This window comes from Amblyomma maculatum, unplaced genomic scaffold (assembly GCF_055883805.1).
Source record: "Amblyomma maculatum isolate TAMU_Amacu unplaced genomic scaffold, ASM5588380v1 scaffold_15, whole genome shotgun sequence".
Taxonomy (NCBI): domain Eukaryota; kingdom Metazoa; phylum Arthropoda; class Arachnida; order Ixodida; family Ixodidae; genus Amblyomma; species Amblyomma maculatum.
In genome coordinates, this window is record NW_028146740.1 from 6,217,206 (window position 1) to 6,233,726 (window position 16,521).

A 16,521-nucleotide genomic window follows, 5' to 3' on the forward strand; every position below is an offset into this window, starting at 1 on the left:
GGAGGACAAACCTGCTGGTGTTGCTCATTTTCAACTGAGCCTCCACAAAAGCCTCCACAACGTTACGTCATCCGTGTATGCCATTACCCTCACCCTTGAGACGCCAGGCAGGGCCAGGCCACGCACCGAAGCCGAACGCTCCACACGTCGCAACAGAGGGTCTATAGCGAAGAGCACCGGCGATAGCGGGCAACCCTGCCTAACGCCGCGGGTTACAGCAAAGGGCGGTGTAGCAGCTCCATTCAAAAGTACATCAGAAGTCATGTTGCTGTACAGCAAGTGAATGAGTTCAGTGAAGGCTTCCGGAAATTGTAACCGCGTAGGATCCCATTTAGGTACGAGGGTTCTAGACGATCGAACGCAATTCCTGATCCAGGCTAACTACAATACCGCTAACTTCACGTGAATGGGTAAACGAAATTATGTCCCGAACTAGTGTTAATGATGTGAAAATACTACGTCCGGGGACCGAGCAAGACTGCTGGGGGCTAATTAGCTGAGAAAGAAGAGGGTTAATGCGCTTAACAAGAATAGATGTCAGGATTTTGTAATCTGTATTTAGCAACGTAATGGGGCGCCAGCTGGATGGCTGTCGCCCGTCCCTGTCCGGTTTAGGGAGCAACACGATCCGACCCTTTTGGAATGATCACGGAACGAAGTCCCGAGAAATTGCGTCGTTTAGTCTTGATTAGCATAGGGTGTATTTCTGCCCAGAAAGTGCGGTAAAATGCAATAGGTATGCCATCAGTGCCTGAAGATTTACCCGTGTTCATGCCCTGCAGAACGGATAGCACCTCGCCTCTAGTGGTCGGACGCATGAGAGAGGCCGATTCTTCGTCACTAAGTCGCGGGAGGATGGAGCCAAACTGGTTGACACGCGTAATGTATTCCTGGTTTGTAGAGTGCAGCTCGGAAGTAAACAGATCAGAAAAGTAATTCCAAAACATGCGCTCAATGTCACGTCGTTGAGTGCTCTCTTGGCCATTTTCTACGTATACGCTAGTAACGTATGTCGGCAACTTTCCGGTCGCGTTCACGTCCCGTGCTAGGCGCAATACTTCAGGATCGGAGATGGGCCGCTTTTGAGCTGCCATGCGTTCTGCGGTACGTGTATGTAGGCACCGCCGACGCGAGTACCGATCACCCTGGAACTGCAAGTAGGCCTGGGCCTCTGGAGTCCAAGAGCCGCCTAACTTAATCATGCGGATGCGCCTTAAACTGTTTTTGAGAACAACCGCTTCGCATTCGCGTTTGCGGCGACCCGCCCTAACACACGCGTCACGCCATTCCTCCTTGAGCGTGTCCTAGTCACACGGTCCTAGTCCAGGTTTTGCCATCGTCTCTAACCTCATGTAAAGCCTCCAGATCTTGCAGAACTGAAACATCAAGACGCCAGTCGTGGCCTAGTGGCTAGGGCGTCCGTCTCGACTGCAGGAGGTGGTCCGTTTGAAACCCGCTGTCGGACACCCACCGGTAAAAATGGGTACAAGCGTCCACCGGCCTGGCGCCCAGCTCTCACAGGGGTGTCGCTTGGAAGAGGCTCCGCAAACCCCGCTGCGCTCCTTCTGGGACAAAATAGTTTCGAACACTTCAGCCTGTAAAGGTGATTCGAGTTACCGTGTTTCACGGGGTTCAAAACTGAAAACGAGTCGTGTCCTGCACACGCGAAAACTCAGAAAAGCCTTGTTTCAAGTGCGAAACGCTCTAAGCCAGCGTGTTGAAAGACGTAAAGGTTCACTGTCACTGATGTAGTTCACTTTTCAGAGATCACTGCAGTCCCATGGCAAGTCCGGATTTTCCGGCTGTCTGACTGCGAGAAAAAAAAGGGGCCACATAATGGGCTTTTGCCGCGCGAGGCGGACTTATTGTTGTCCGATGGCGGAACGGATCACTGCCACATCGGCGCAACTATTTGGGCCGTGACCCCTCTTCCCAAGCATATCACCCCAAAAGAGCCGAGCACCAGGCCGGGGGAAAGCTTGTACTCATTTAAAAACCGGTGGGTAACCGGTGGCACCAGGGATCGAAACCGGTACCTCCCGAATGCGAGGCGGATGCTCTACCACAAGGTCGCCGCAAGGCCACGTTCTCGCGGTCGACCGGGTAGGTAAAGCGCCACAGAAACTGAGCGGTGGTCTGAAACCTAACCGGCATCTGCTGGAATGTCTAGTACGCGACATTGGACCACTGCAGTCAAAGGCTCACCAGGAACATAGACCCGATCAAGTCTGCTGCAACCTAGTCTGCCTTTCTCAGTAAAGCCAAAAGAATCTCCATGTAAATGACACCACGCGTCATGCAAGTCAAACTGTGATAAAGTGCGCTGCAACTCTACAGTGTGCGTCATTGTTCGCCGGACTTCTCTTAGTGAGCGTATGTCTCTGTCCAGGTCCAGAACACAATTAAAATCTCCGATAAGCAAGAATGCGTGACTCTCCAAAAGAAAAGGTGAAATAGATGCGTAGAAGTAGGTCGATTGTGAGTGGTCCACAGGCACGTACAGGTTAATGACACGAATCTTCCGCTGGCCGTAGAAAAAGACAAACGCGATGACTCTGCCCTATGTGTCGAAGACACAATGACTACCATGCAGCAGACTGCGCCTGAAAATGATCGCCCTCACACCACGATATTGGGAATAACTGAATGAAAAGTAACTCTTAACAGAAAATCGGTCATTAAACTCATGCACTTCACGCTGGTTATGCAAATTACACTACTGTAGGAAAAGTAAGTCAATCTTCTGGGATCGTGCGAAGTGAACAACCTCACGCTGTTTGTCCGGCTTCCGAAAACCTTGAACGTTCAGCGTGAGTACGTTAAGGAACATGAATTTAAGAAGGATGAACGCAGCCACCTTGCCCACCGGAAATTCAAAAATACATCTCGTCGGAGAACTCACCCTCAGCAGTGACCCGCTCGGGCGAGTTTACACGACTTTTTTTCGGAGTCCGAAATGTCCTAGACACATCATTATCACTTGCTGATGAGGGGTGCGGCCGCTGCCGTTGGCTGCAAGTAGGCCGGCTGTCCGTGAACACTGAGGAGGATGGACTGTCCGTCTCGGGAGACCATGTGTCGTAGGACGCGCTGCTTGGCGAGTTTGGACAAGAGTCTTCGCTATCCACCTGATCCGCCTACTTTCCCGGAGTCGGTATGCTCGCAGGACTCGTTTACCCGTTTTCCGCAGCTGCAGACTCAGCCGGCGAAGCAACCATAAAATCTGAAGAGCGGGAAACGTTATAAGTTATTTCACCCAGTATCGGATCGTTGCCGGGGCTAGTTGCGATGCTTTTATAGGTGCGTGCCTCGCCCATTCGCGCCGGCAAAACTTGCAATGACTTTTCTTGTCGCTGCTCTTTTGCTTCGGCTTGTGATGCGCGCTCGGGAGCTGACACCGCCGCCAGCTTTTCCGGGAGGGAATCTTCCGCCGGTTCGTTGATTTCAGGAACCACTGGTGGGTTGTAGCAAGTAATGCTGGGTGTTTCGGCTCTCTGTAGTGCCCGGGTGGCGTCAGCTAGGAAAACGCTGCTGGGCTCATTTATAATGGTGCGTTCGTCCCGAACCGCTCGTAGCTCTTGCACCGCCTCTAAATATGTCCTGCGCTGGGTGCAGTCGACAGTAGCATGTCGTCCGCCGCATCGTTGGCATGGCGCTGTGCAGCCCTCAGTCATGTGTCCGAAGACGGCGCAGCACTCACATCTCGGTGTCCTGCAAGCCGCCGCCACGTGGCCCTCCAAGTTGCACTTAGCGCAAACCCGCTTCATACCATGGTACTCGAACATAACTTTGTGGCCTTGTATAGTCATGAAGTTCGGTACCGGGGTGAGCATTGCTAACTGAACCACCCTCGTTCCCGTGAACTTACGGGGTTGTCCTTAAAATGCACCACGGGATTTTCCACGGGATTTTCCGAACGGCGCCAGAGCTGCAATCAGGACATCGCCGGACACGTAAGGGTGCAGTCGATAGAATGTGACGAAGACAACCGATGGGCCCACAGGTTCTACCGTCACACGTTGATTCCCGAGGTGTACAGCACCAGATGCAGACAACTTCGTGGCGTGTGCTGAGGACCGCACGCACACGACGTACTGAAGGCCGCCGAGGTGCTGCAGATAAAGCACACCGTCCGCACCAGTTACTTCCTAGACAGCGTCAATGACGACGTCATGACTCGAAGCTCCTTCCGGAGCCACTATGAAAAAACAGTGCGCCTTGGGAGGCGTCGGTGAGGCGGTTGGGGGGGCTCGAATGCCCATCGCTGGCCGCTCCCGGAACCCGACGGTGAATGGCACGGGCCCAGGGCAAGCTGGTTGACGGGCAGGCGGTAGCTCGATAGCGACAGCAGAAAGAACAAACGTGCTCGTCGATCGTTGAACAAAGAATGCCCGTCGCACTCGTCAACGCTCAATTCAAAAGCTGCTCAGAACCATCTAGATAACGTCGCGAACAGCTACTAGCGCAATCTGGAAAATTGTAGAAACATACGCGAGTGATCGGAATCTTCGAGACAGATCTCAGTGCATCTTGCGCTACAACGAAACTGATAAAGGTGCGCCTCGCGACATCGAGCATTAACAAAGAAATAATACAGAACTGATACGCGAGCCTGAATCAGAGTGATAAGGCCGCATGCCGGCGGCTGCCAAATAATAACAAATACAGTTGTGTTGATTTTGTGGCATTACTCTCTCCTTAAAAGACCTCGCCTCGATGTTCCAAAATAAACAAAGCAGCTTAAACAGAAACATTACAATTTTTAAACACCACGGATCCTTTAACGCGCGTAATAAGGCTTCATACGAACAACATGTAGAATTTCTAGGCGTGTGCGTCGCCGTTGTGATGCTGTTGTATCGTCGGGAATGACTTAATAGTCCAGTTGACAGACGCGGCGAAGGATTTTGTATGCCCAATGTATCGACGCAGCAGATTTTCACTTAGGCCATGGCGGCGAATTGGAGTCCAAACCCACACTGCGTCTCCTGGATTGTACTCTGCGCGTCGTCGTCGTAAGTTGCATCGTCTGGTGTCGGTGCGCTCGTGGTTTTTAATACACAGCCGTGCGAGTCGTCGGGCTTCGTCTGCACACTGCAGATAGGCGGTGACGTCCAGGTTCTCCTCTCGGGTACGTGTAGCAGCATTGCGTCGAGCGTCGTCGTGGGCTCCCTGCCATACACAAGGCTGAACGGGGTCGACCTGGTTGTCTTCTGGACGGCGGTATTATAAGCGAAGATGACGTAGGGTAAAATGGAGTCTTATGTCTTGTGTTCGGCGTCGACGTACATTGCAATTATGTCCTCAATAGGTTTGTTGAGTTGCTCCTTAAGTCCAATTGTCTGGGGACGGTACGCAGTAGTGCGTCGATAGCTGGTATGACGGTATTGCAGGATGGCTTGCGTCAGCTCTGGCGTAAATGCCGTTCCCCTGTCCGTGATGAGCACTGCGGGGGCTGCGTGTCGCAAAAGAATTGATTCGACAAAAACCTTAGCGACTTCTGCCGCATAGGCAGTGCTCTTTGCTTCGGCGTAGCGGGCCAGGTAGTCAGTGGCCACAATGATCCACTTGTTACCCGGAGATAAAGATGGAAAGGGGCCGAGGAGATCAATCACGATTTGTTGAAAGGGCAGGGTTGGGGGCGGTATCGGGTTCAGTAGCCCAGCTGGTCTGATCGGCGGCGTCTTGCGTTGCTGGCACTCACGGCACGTTTACACGTAATGGGCAACGTCGGCAGGCAGTCGTAGCCAGCAGTATTTCTCCTAGATTCGATGCAAAGTTCGCGCAAACCCAAGATGCCCTGCTGTTGACTCATCGTGTAACGCATGAAGGATTTTCTGCCTGAAGCTTTTAGGCACGACAATAAGCTGCGCGGTCTGGTTGGGAGCGAAGTTCTTCTTTACGAGGACGTCATTGCCTAAGGCGAACAACGGTAACTGACGCCTAAACACAGAAGGAGGGGAGGCGGTCTTGCCTTCCAAGTAATCGGCTAGGTCTTTCAGCTGAGGATCTGATCGCTGCTCTTGTGCGAAACTGATGGCACTTAAAAAGGCGTCGTCGTCATCGTCCTTCGGAGGAGCGCCGACATGAGCGCGGGATAAGCAGTCTGCGTCGGAATTCTTGCGGGCTAACTCATAGACTACATCACGTCAAATTCTTGAAGTCGTAGGCTCCATCGGGCAAGGCGGCCGGAGGGGTCTTTCAAGTTAGTTAGCCAGCAAAATGCATGGTGGTCGCTTACCACCATGAATGGTCGACCGTATATGTATGGAGGAAACTTAGAAGTGGCCCAGCCGATCGCGAGGCACTCCTTCTCGGTCTTTGAATAATTGACTTCGGCTTTTGTGAGATACCTGCTAGCGTAGGCGATTACTTTTTCCTGTCCGGCACTCTTCTGGACGAGAACGGCTTCCAGGCCTACACTGCTAGCGTCAGTATGAATTTCGGTCTCAGCATTTTCATCAAAGTGGCCAAGTAACGGAGGGCACTGCAGGCGACGCTCAAGTTTGTTGAAGGCTTCTTCTTGTGGCGCTTCCCATTTAAAAGGAACGTTAGCCTCTGTAAGCTGCGTCAACGGTTCGGCGATGCGCGAAAAGTTCCTGACAAATAGTCGATAATAAGCGCACAGCCCAAGGAACCTGCGCAAGGCTTTCTTGTATGCGGTCGGTGGAAAGTGCGCGATCGCAGCCGTTTTCTCAGGGTCAGGGCGAACACCATCCTTGCTAACGATATGACCCAGGAACCGCAGTTCCTCGTAGGAAAAGTGGCATTTCTCTTATTTCAAAGTTAGCCCTGATGACCTGATAACGTCTAGCACTGTCCGAAGCCTTTTTTGGTACTCTTCAAAGCTAGAGGAGAAGACAACATCAACCAAGTATACCAGACCAATCTGCGACTTCAAGCCCGCGAGCAGTGTCCATTATTGGTTGAAACGTCGCTGGTGCGGAGCAGATGCTAAATGTCATCACCTTGAACTCGAAATGGCCGTCCTGTGTGATGAATGCGGTCTTCTCGCGATCTCTTTAGTCCCCCTCAATTTGACAATATCCACTCTTCAGGTCATTGAAGAGAAGTTCCTTGCATTGCAGAGCCGATCGAGTGTCATCGATGCGCGGAAGAGGGTAAACATCTTTCTTGGTTATGCTGTTTAGGCGGCGGTAATCAACGCAGAAGCGAAGTGTCCCGTCTTTCTTCTTCACCAGAACGACTGGTGCCGCCCAGGGGCTTTTCGATGGCTGGATAACGTCATCACGAAGCATTTGCTGAACTTGACTACGTATGGTCTGGCGTTCTCGGGGCGATACATGGTAGGGGCTTTGACGTAGCGGCTGAGTGTGTTCTGTGATAATGCGGTGCTTTGCTAACGGAGTTTACCGTACCTACGACGCTGAAGAAAACCACTCGCCGTAGCTTTCAAGCACAGCTCGAATCCGGTATTTTCAGTCTTGGGGTAAAGCTGCCTTGATGTCGAACGTGGGCTGGTCTGCTCGGTTAGGTCCATCGTCTTCACTCGGCTGGGGAGAGCAAAGATATCTCGGATGTCTGCTAGCTTGTCTTGGAAAGCAATCGTATAGTCCTTCTTGAGTTGCCGGTATTCTTCGGTGAATTTTATGTCGAGCACTTGAGCTTGCCCATGACGGAAACGGGCGACACCTCTTGCGGCTGCAAGTCCTCTGTCCAGTAACAGCTAAGTGTTTCCTTTGACAACCCCTTCTTCGTGTTCGACTTCTTTTGTACCCACAGAGTCAATGACGCTTGATCGGCGCGGTACAGTCAATTCTCCGTCGAGGACGTTAAAAGCGAACTGATGTGTCGACAATCTCGTAGTATGGATACTTTTCTCCATCGAGAGCTTGATGAGCTTGGATCGAAGGTCGATGATCGCCCGATGTTCGTTCACATATTCCATGCCCAGAATCACGTCGCGGGAACATTGCTATAAGACAACGAACCTTGTTAGGCAGCTACGTCCATTTACCGTAACCCTTGCTGTGCATCGCCCCGACAGTGTATTAAGGTTACCACCAGCTGTGCGGATTAGTGGGCCATCCCAAGTAGTCATCAATTTCTTGAGCTGGGTGGCGAAAGCTCCACTGATTACAGAGTAGTCGGCTCCGGGGTCCACTAGGGCGGTAACCTGGCATCCGTCGACAGCAACCTCAAGTTCGCTTGTTCGGGTCCTAGTATTGCATGTTGGCTTCGGTGTTCGATCTCTGCTTCGTCTCGTGCCAAGGTCGCGGCCGGAGCACACTGTCGTCACGTCGCTGGGTGGCGATGTCAACTTGAAGTCTGGTCGTGATCTCGTCGACGTTGTCGTCTTGTGGATCGGCGATTTAATAGCTGTGTCCTCGTCACTCGTCGTCGGCGATGGAGGATATTCGTGTTTTCGCCGTGAAGCAACCTCCCCTCCAATAGTGGCTCTATTTAGTTTCCCCTGCGTGGGCTTGGGGACCTTCCTCGCACACTGTCATCGTAGCTGCGGCCTGGAGATGAAAAGCGGACGCGGTACGGCGATGGGGACCTGAACCGACGGCTTGGTGACGGAAACTCACCGCTACTCAGGTAGTTCTCGAATTCTTGTGGTCGTTCAGCGGGGCGGGGGCACGGGGCGTCGACTGCAAATCCGCAGAGGCCGATTCGTCGGTACGGGCAGTGGCGTAGAACGTGGCCGGCCTCACCGCAGTGGAAGCATAATGGCCGGTTGTTGGCAGTCCTCCAGGCGTCGCACTACCTGGGGCTTGAGAAGGTCGTTGGTAGGCTTGGCGGGCGGGGGCTAAGGGGCGGCTTTCAGGAACAGGACGGTAGAAGCGAGGGCTTGGAAAATCACGTCGCAGCGCAGGTCGACATAATGCTGCAGCGTAATCTTCGCTGTCGTTTCTTCTGCTGGAGCTGTCGGAGTTGTCGTTTGAGAAACGCCCAGCGCCTGCTGGACTTCTTCACGGACGACGTCCTGGTGCTTCGCCACTTGGGGTTGTGGGGATGATGGCAGCAATCGGCGGAGCTTCTCTCGCACGATCTCCCGGATGAGGTCCCGAAGGCTTTCTCCGCTCGTAGACGCGCTGTTGTAGGGGCTTGCCCTTACCGGTTGCAGTGGTCGATCATAGTGGCGAATCTGGGGGTCCATCGTCTTCTCGATGGTCGACGCTTCACTTTCAAATTCGTGCACAGTTTTCGGCGGATTCCGGACAAGTCCTGCAAAAATCGACTCTAAAGGTCCACAGAAACGGTCACCAAGACGCCACTGATTAACGTGTTCAGTGTGTAGAACGAATCCTTTTAACCCAGAGCATAATTCGCCTTGAAACAAAGCCAGCTATTTATTATTAATTCTTAAAAACAGCATTTTTGAAATTCGCGGGCAGAGAGGATGTCGCATGAAACTATTTTTTAAACCGTGACGTCACGGGTTAGTTGACTGGCAAGGCTTGCTAGAAGCTGCCATTCGCTGCGGCCACTGCAGCCATGACGTCACGGACACACTTCCGGTAGCTGCGAAAGCCGTCTGCTCGTGCGCTGCGCGAGCTACTCAGGCGCCTCCTCAGGCGGTCAAGCACCGCATGATGGCAGCACCTCCTCGACCGCCGTAAACAGCGCCGTTGTGGCCACTCCTCCCGCATACCGTACGCGAACGACACTTCGGATCGTTAGCACCGATGTCCGAAATAAACTGCCTGGGGGGCGAGTTGGTGCATGATGGAATTGAACGCATGTGGTGTCCCCTTCTTGTCTTTGTCCGTTTCCGTGTTGCGCCGCCGTTCAAGTCCGAAATAAAGCACGCTAAATTTTGACGGCGTCTGGAATACTGAGCCAAGTACCAAGTATGAAGCCCTTGTGAGGATCGCTGACCAGCTGCAAATTGCTGGTAAGAGCGACAGCCGTGACACAAGCAAGTTTCTGCTCAAGCCAGCCACCGCTGGTACATTTCGGTTCATCCGATCTACTCGTACTAGCTCTGCGATTAATGCGTCGTCAGAGTTCATTGCATGATTATTTTACTGTGGCAGGATAGCAGTCACAATAAGGCAGTTTGATAAGTAGACGAGTTACGACAGCGTTGATCAGTTCCAAAACGCCGACCACCACGGCTTCGAAGCGAAACAATTTAGGCCTAGCGACGACCAGGGACGGTCGCGCATGGCGCCGCCGTTCGCCGCGCTCGGGCGCCCCACCACCGCGGTAAAGTGTAGCGTACCTCAGCCTGCTCGCGGCATCGCGTGCTGCAAGCGTTGCAAACTCATTTACTTTCATTACAGCTAAGGCCGCGCATTTGTTGACGTTCTGCTCAGCAACTAGCCGTTCAAACGATACTGCAGGCAGGACAAGGCTTTAGTACGCAGTCGCTGCGCTGTCGGCCGTAATCGAAGACGTCGGGCGGCACAGTAGACAATGCATATTCTTAGGGTTGTTCGTTTTCAGGTAAAACCAGATTTTGCCCGATTTTTGCACCCCGAGCGTGTTCCTGCAATGTCGGGTAAAACCCGATTTTTCCCGATTTCTGAAACAACTGTGCCCACGGAATTGCAACTGTGCCCACGGAGAAGCGGCCAAAGCGGCCGACAGACAGCCAATCGTTGATTGCAGGCCCCGTGGCGCCATCTAACGTCGGAGTCCCGAACACAGCGCCGGTAGCTTGGGCACGCGCAGCGTCGATATTTACACATCGTGCATTCGCAGCACTGCTGACTAGCGTTCAAGATGGGAAGAAAACGAAAGACATTGGATGACTGGTGCAAAGAACACGAGTATTTGCAGACTACAACAAAATACTCTGAAGGCAGCCGCGCGCTGGTGTGCAAGTACTGCAGCACCGATATGGTCACCGATCCAGCGAAGAAGCCCTAATACCGAATTCGCGAGCATCTCGTGTCATCACGTCATACGAAGTTGAAGATGGCGGTCCAAGAAGCTGAAAAGGCGGGAACATCTCAGCCAACGCTCTTCGATGTTTCCTGTAGGCAGCGTGCGAAAGAAAATGAAGCGGATGGCGTGATTCACGACTTCGTGCCCTGGCGTACAGTGGAATCAGCATGCATCAGGCGGACGGACCTCTGAGGGATTTCGTACGCAAATACTGCAAGGCCGCTAAGACTATGCCGACTGGACAGCGACTTCGGATTAAATACCTGAAAGAAGTTGTTGACAAGGACATGGCGAAAATCCGTGATGATATGCAAGCCGTTAAAGTGAGTGTTATCGTCGACGAATCCCCTGACATAACCGGAGTGCCTACCATTAACACTCTGATGTGCTATTATAGTCAAAAAGCAAAAAAGAAGCAGGTTTGTTTAGTCGGCGTCGACAGAGAATGCTTCGAACAGCTACACAGTGGCCTGGGTAGTCGGCAAGGCTCTCCTTACTGTGGGCAAGACGTGGAAGGATGTTGTAGCCGTAGCCACAGATTCCGCGGAGTACATGCGAAAAATGGTACGTGAGATCTGCGAAGCTGAAGCGATCCACATCTTGCATGTAAAGGACTTAGCCCATTTGATCCATGTGAGCGTTGACAATGCGATTTCGTCACCTTGCGTGTCTGATGTTCGATCCGCAGTGATCAAGTTTGGAGCATTATTTAAGCACGCTAAGAAGCTGCACCAAAAGTACATCGAAATATGTGCCTCTAATAGTCTGTTTGGCGATGATGCAAAGAAGCCTCCTTCTGTAGTTCCGAACAGATGGCAAAGCTTCTACAAAGCGCTTGTTGTCGTCATAGAAATGTGTAGCTCATTAACAGAACTTGTTGAATGTTCGCATGATAGCACCAAAGCGGAAGCTATTCGAGCGATACTTTCTGAAAAAGAGGTTCTCTACGCAAAGGCAGTCTTAATGAGAGATGCACTCGAGCCTCTTTTAGATGTCCAGAAAACGCTTGAAAGCGGAGAACTCCTCATGTCAAGCTTCGATCACCTCGTAAACGTCAAGCTACAGCAGACTGTCAACGAGCTTTTCACGACGATCGGTAAAAGTGATCGGGCGAAAGGTGTTTTGTCTATGTTGCCTAAGAGCAGTGCCATATTTGTAAAAACTTGTTGTGAAGAGTTTTGCGCCAAAAGCTCCGCAAAATGGGGCTGCACTTTGAAACGGAACGTCTCAGACAAAGAAAACCAGTTGACATTGTGTAAACTGGGAGCCGTACTCGATCCGTTCCAGAAGCGGCTACTTAGTCAGTCGTTTGATGACTACCGACCTCTCTTTAATTCCGCGATGGACGATGTAGGCTCGCTTCGCGAGGAGTTCACCCAGTACTTGCTGGAGGTAAGCCCCACGAATGAAGGTGTTGAAGTGATGGACTTTTGGAACGACGCAACTGTGCGTTACCCAAGGCTAGCATATGCAGCGTTATCATTGTTGTGCCTAGCTAATGGCAGCTGTGACGTTGAGCGAACGTTCTCTCAGCTAAAGTACCTGCAGAGACCAGACAGGTCTCGTATGGAAACCGAGATGTTGCGCATGCAGATGATTATGTATGTTAATAAGGACGTGTAGAACGTCGATGACCAGCCCTTGTGAATAAAATGTTTCTTTTCTCAAAACTGACCGCTGCCTCTCACTGCGAGTAATAATTAATTACCAAAGAAACGCCAAATTTTGCAATATTTTCTTGACAGCAGCCCGAAATCTAGCCCTAATTGTTACCCATCGGTCTGAGCAAATCGAATAAATTATTAGTTTGCAAATTTAACCCGATAAAACCCGAATTGCGGAATTTTCCCACGAAAAACCAAATTTCTCCCCTATTATCAAGCCGAAAAATAACGCCCGATTTTTACCCCCCGAATTTTAAAAAATATAAAACCCGAAAACGAATAACCCTACATATTCTATACATTGATCTTTGAACGTGGAACGTGATACAGTGGCAAATGAATACGTTTGTGAAGCAGACCCGCTCGTACGTTTCGCGCACTCGGGCACCGACGAGTAGCCTACAGACGCCGCCATAACCTCGGCTAACGACGCAAACCGAAGTCGGCAAGCTCGTTTTGCGATAACCGCGGTTCGTGGTGTAATCATGGTTTGGTCCGCCGTGTAACATGGGCTAACCACGGTTTCGCGTAACTGCGGTTACGCTGCGCGAACTGGCAAACTTCTCAGTGTGCGAGCGAGGACGGGTTGACTCGAGTACGCCAGTGAGCGAGCGCGCGGCAACCGGAAGTTAGTCGAAGTGACGTATTTCTGGGTGGAGCTTTGAACTTGCTTGTATTCTTTATTTATTTATGACTCCCTGCGGCGTACGAGTTGAGAGGGAAACTTGGAAGGGCCATTTTTAATCGCCGATATTTCTGGTGTTGCAGAAGCTAGGTCGAACATTTTTGCGGGAGAATGATGGTGGATCAATATCTATCAGTGTTGTGGCGTTGTTTACCCTTCTTCGTGACCCATCTTTGTGGACCTTTACGCCTCGCATTAAAAAGTTTACTCTCCCACCTTCCGTCATGTTAGGGTCGGCGAGGCAAAACAGGCGCTTCATCTCCTCAACGTAAACAAGGACAGGCTCATTTGGGAGTTGAAGTCTTGATTGAAGGAAGGCCTTGGCTCTTTCCTTCCGAACGATACTTGCAAATGCAGTCAAAAACTCTTTCTTGAAAATCTCCCAATTCTTCAAATCTGCTTCGTGATTTTCGAACCATATTTTTTTCGAACCTTGGCAGCAGTGACGGCACTGCGAGCACTGGCTTACATCGTACCCTGTCCATTTGCAGAGCGTGTCTATACTGAAACCCGTGCAGCTACCTCGACGCTCCTGAGCTGACAAGCAATCTGCATCAAGTCGTATCTTCGCACCTGCGCTCCGTACCTCCTGCCTCCTGCGTTCAGCGCCACGACTGGCTCCTAGGCTGCTTAAAAGGAACTTCTGTGCCTGGCCCGTCTTCTTGGCAGCAGTGACGGCACTGTGAGCACTGGCTTCCATCGTACCCTGTCTATTTGCAGGTTAGTTTACAGCATTCTTGTTAAGTGAGACTAGCTGTGCCTTATTGCTGTCACTGCTGCCACATTGGGACCGTGTTTTCCCTGCTGTTCGTGCCCATTATCTTGTGCTTTACTATGCCTTCTGAAATTGAAAAACTTCGAGAAGAGCTGAAAAAAGAATTTCGTAAAGAAATAGCAGCGATGCGCAGTTCAATAGAACGTGACCTACGCAATGACTCAAGAGAGCTAACCAAAAGTGTAGAGCATTGCAGTAAGAGCATGATGATTTGCTAGTGAAGTTTTCTCCCTTCCAAGAAGAAAATAAGGAACTGAAATCTGAAAACGCTGCAATGTCATCTGAATGTGGCGAACTGAGAAAGCGATGCTCTGACCTTGAACAACGATTAACAAGTCTGGAGCAGTACACCAGAAATAAGAACATCGAGATCAAGGGCCTTCCAGCTGCAGAACAAGAAAACCTTCCGAACATGTTGGAAAAAATGGAAGAAATGATCAATGAGCCAATACTGGAAAGTGATGGTGATGTTTACCACCGCGTTCAGACGAAGAACAAGACTACCCCAAATATAGTTGTCCAATTCAAAACTCGAACAAAGCGCGACACTGTACTAGCGAAAGCTAAAAAGGCGCAGCTTACAGCAGGACAACTTGGCTATAGTGGTTCAGACACTGTGTATGTAAATGAGCACTTGTGTCCGTCCCTCAAAAAACTGCTGGGTAGCGCAGTAGCACGGAAAAAGGAACATGGTTGGAAATTTGTTTGGACAAAGAATGGGCAAATTCTGGCCAGAAAAACTGAAACATCGACGATTGTGCGTATCTGCTGTATCCAAGACCTGGATAAGATAGCTTAAGTGCTTCTAATACATAACCACAAGCCGCTATAGAAAAGATGTGCAAATTCTTGCTGCCTTCCGACCTATGTGCCGAATCTGCTCAGAAAAAGAAAGCTGTCTCTTTCTTTCACCTTAACGCGCAATCCCTGCGAAGCAAAGGTGATGATATTTGGGAACACAGCGCGGAACAGGACGCAACAAAAGAAAACGAAGGTAGACAGGACGGAGCGCTGAACTGACAACTTTTATTTCAAAAGAAAGAAGGTGACCAGTATTTAAGCGGTGCCTATCATAACACGTGATCAATTCAGGGGGAAAAAACACTGCTAAAAAACCTTTCTTGAAGAAAGAATTGGCCAAAGACAACAAAAATGTTTAGAGGGATAAGCTCTGATAAATAATTTCTGCTACATGAAAGTCATCATCAGTGCTGATAACCAGAAAAAAGAGATGAACATTTAAAAGCGAAAACACGACAATGTTTCTACAAACAAGAATGTGAACATGGTACTAATTGCAATGAAAAGAGGTAAACAGGTAATTTTGAATGCTAGAAATAAAAACATTGACAGGACTGTGAGCATGACGATAACAGGATAAAAGCCCAACAAAAACACGGCCAAAATGATTGTCAATGATAAACGACTAAAAACACAACCAAAAAGAGGTGAAAGTTTTTCGAACTCTGTTAAAATTTGTACTATCTTGAGAGAAAGGCTACTTTTATTTCTGACAGTAGAATTGAAGGCATACTTACGCACTGATCATTCATCCTTTGAATGCTGGCAGCTTCCATAATCTCACGCGTTAGCTTATCGACATGTCTCCCTATCACAGGTTTTTTAGAATTCTGGTAAGCATCTTGTTTCCGCATGTTCACAGTCCATACAATGAATGCCCAGCTGGCGCGACGTTTGAACGGTTACACTGTATTTGTGTTCTTTCAATCTCTCGTTTAGGCAACGACCCGTCTGACCAATGTACTTTTTGCCGCAAGACAGAGGAATGGAATAAATAACCGACTTGAACGGAGGAATGGAATAAATAACACTGAACAAAGGGCTGTTGAACCAACTAGCCCAACAGCAAGTGTTGCTTAAAGGTGATGAGTTGGAAGCGTATTTCTGAACACTGCATTTCCGTTTTGACGTTATTATGATGACAGAGACTTGGTATCAAAATAGTAGCGAAGCTATGCACCTGTCTGATCACAACACATACCTGCAGAACCGCACTCATAAACGAGGAGGCCGTGTTATGATAGCGTTGGTAAAATTTTTCAAATGCAGCATTCTGGATGGCTTTACTGTAACACACGAAGATTACGAAGTGCTTTCGCTACAAAGTGGCAGAAACGTTTTCTCTGTTATTTACGTCTCGAATTTCGCTGTCTTCCTTGACGACTGTGCAATGGATAACAGTAAACAATCTCAACCTAGTTCTAGGTGGGGACATTAACATAGATTTTTTATCTTCTTGTGCAAGTAAACGTGAGGTTGACTACATATTCCAGAGCAATGGATTTACCAATGCCATAAATAAACCAACACGGCTTCAGACAGCGACGGCAATTGATGTCTTCATTAGTAATTCTCCAGTTGACTGTGTTCACTCAGGAGTCATTAATGCCCAGATAAGTGATCACCTGCCCATATTCATGTTTGTAGACCGCTTATGCCCTCAAAAACAGTGCACGGTTCCTGCTGTACAATATCGGCGTATAAACGATGGCACATTATACTCCTTTAGGGAAACA

At 50.0% G+C, this 16,521-nt stretch overlaps 1 protein-coding gene across 1 annotated transcript; it reads right to left on the bottom strand.

Moving 5' to 3' along the window:
• Positions 1-3,173: 3,173 nt before the first annotated feature.
• LOC146171978 (uncharacterized) lies at positions 3,174-13,909 on the bottom strand. The gene is made up of 3 exons (XM_084586215.1): positions 13,796-13,909; positions 3,909-4,148; positions 3,174-3,863 (listed from the first exon to the last, which is right to left on the bottom strand). The coding sequence occupies exons 1-3, from the start codon at positions 13,907-13,909 to the stop codon at positions 3,174-3,176; spliced, it is 1,044 nt and encodes a 347-aa protein (XP_084442341.1).
• Positions 13,910-16,521: the final 2,612 nt, after the last annotated feature.

What these genes read in the sequence shown, in the direction of transcription:
- LOC146171978 (XM_084586215.1), bottom strand. Translation starts at nt 13,909, where the DNA reads ATGGAAGCCAGTGCTCACAGTGCCGTCACTGCTGCCAAGAAGACGGGC. An exon ending in CTGAACGCAGGAGGCAGGAG is followed by an intron (nt 4,149 to 13,795) that starts GTACGGAGCGCA and finishes GACGCTGTCTAG; the next exon opens with GAAGTAACTGGTGCGGACGG. An exon ending in CTCTGGCGCCGTTCGGAAAA is followed by an intron (nt 3,864 to 3,908) that starts TCCCGTGGAAAA and finishes CAACCCCGTAAG; the next exon opens with TTCACGGGAACGAGGGTGGT.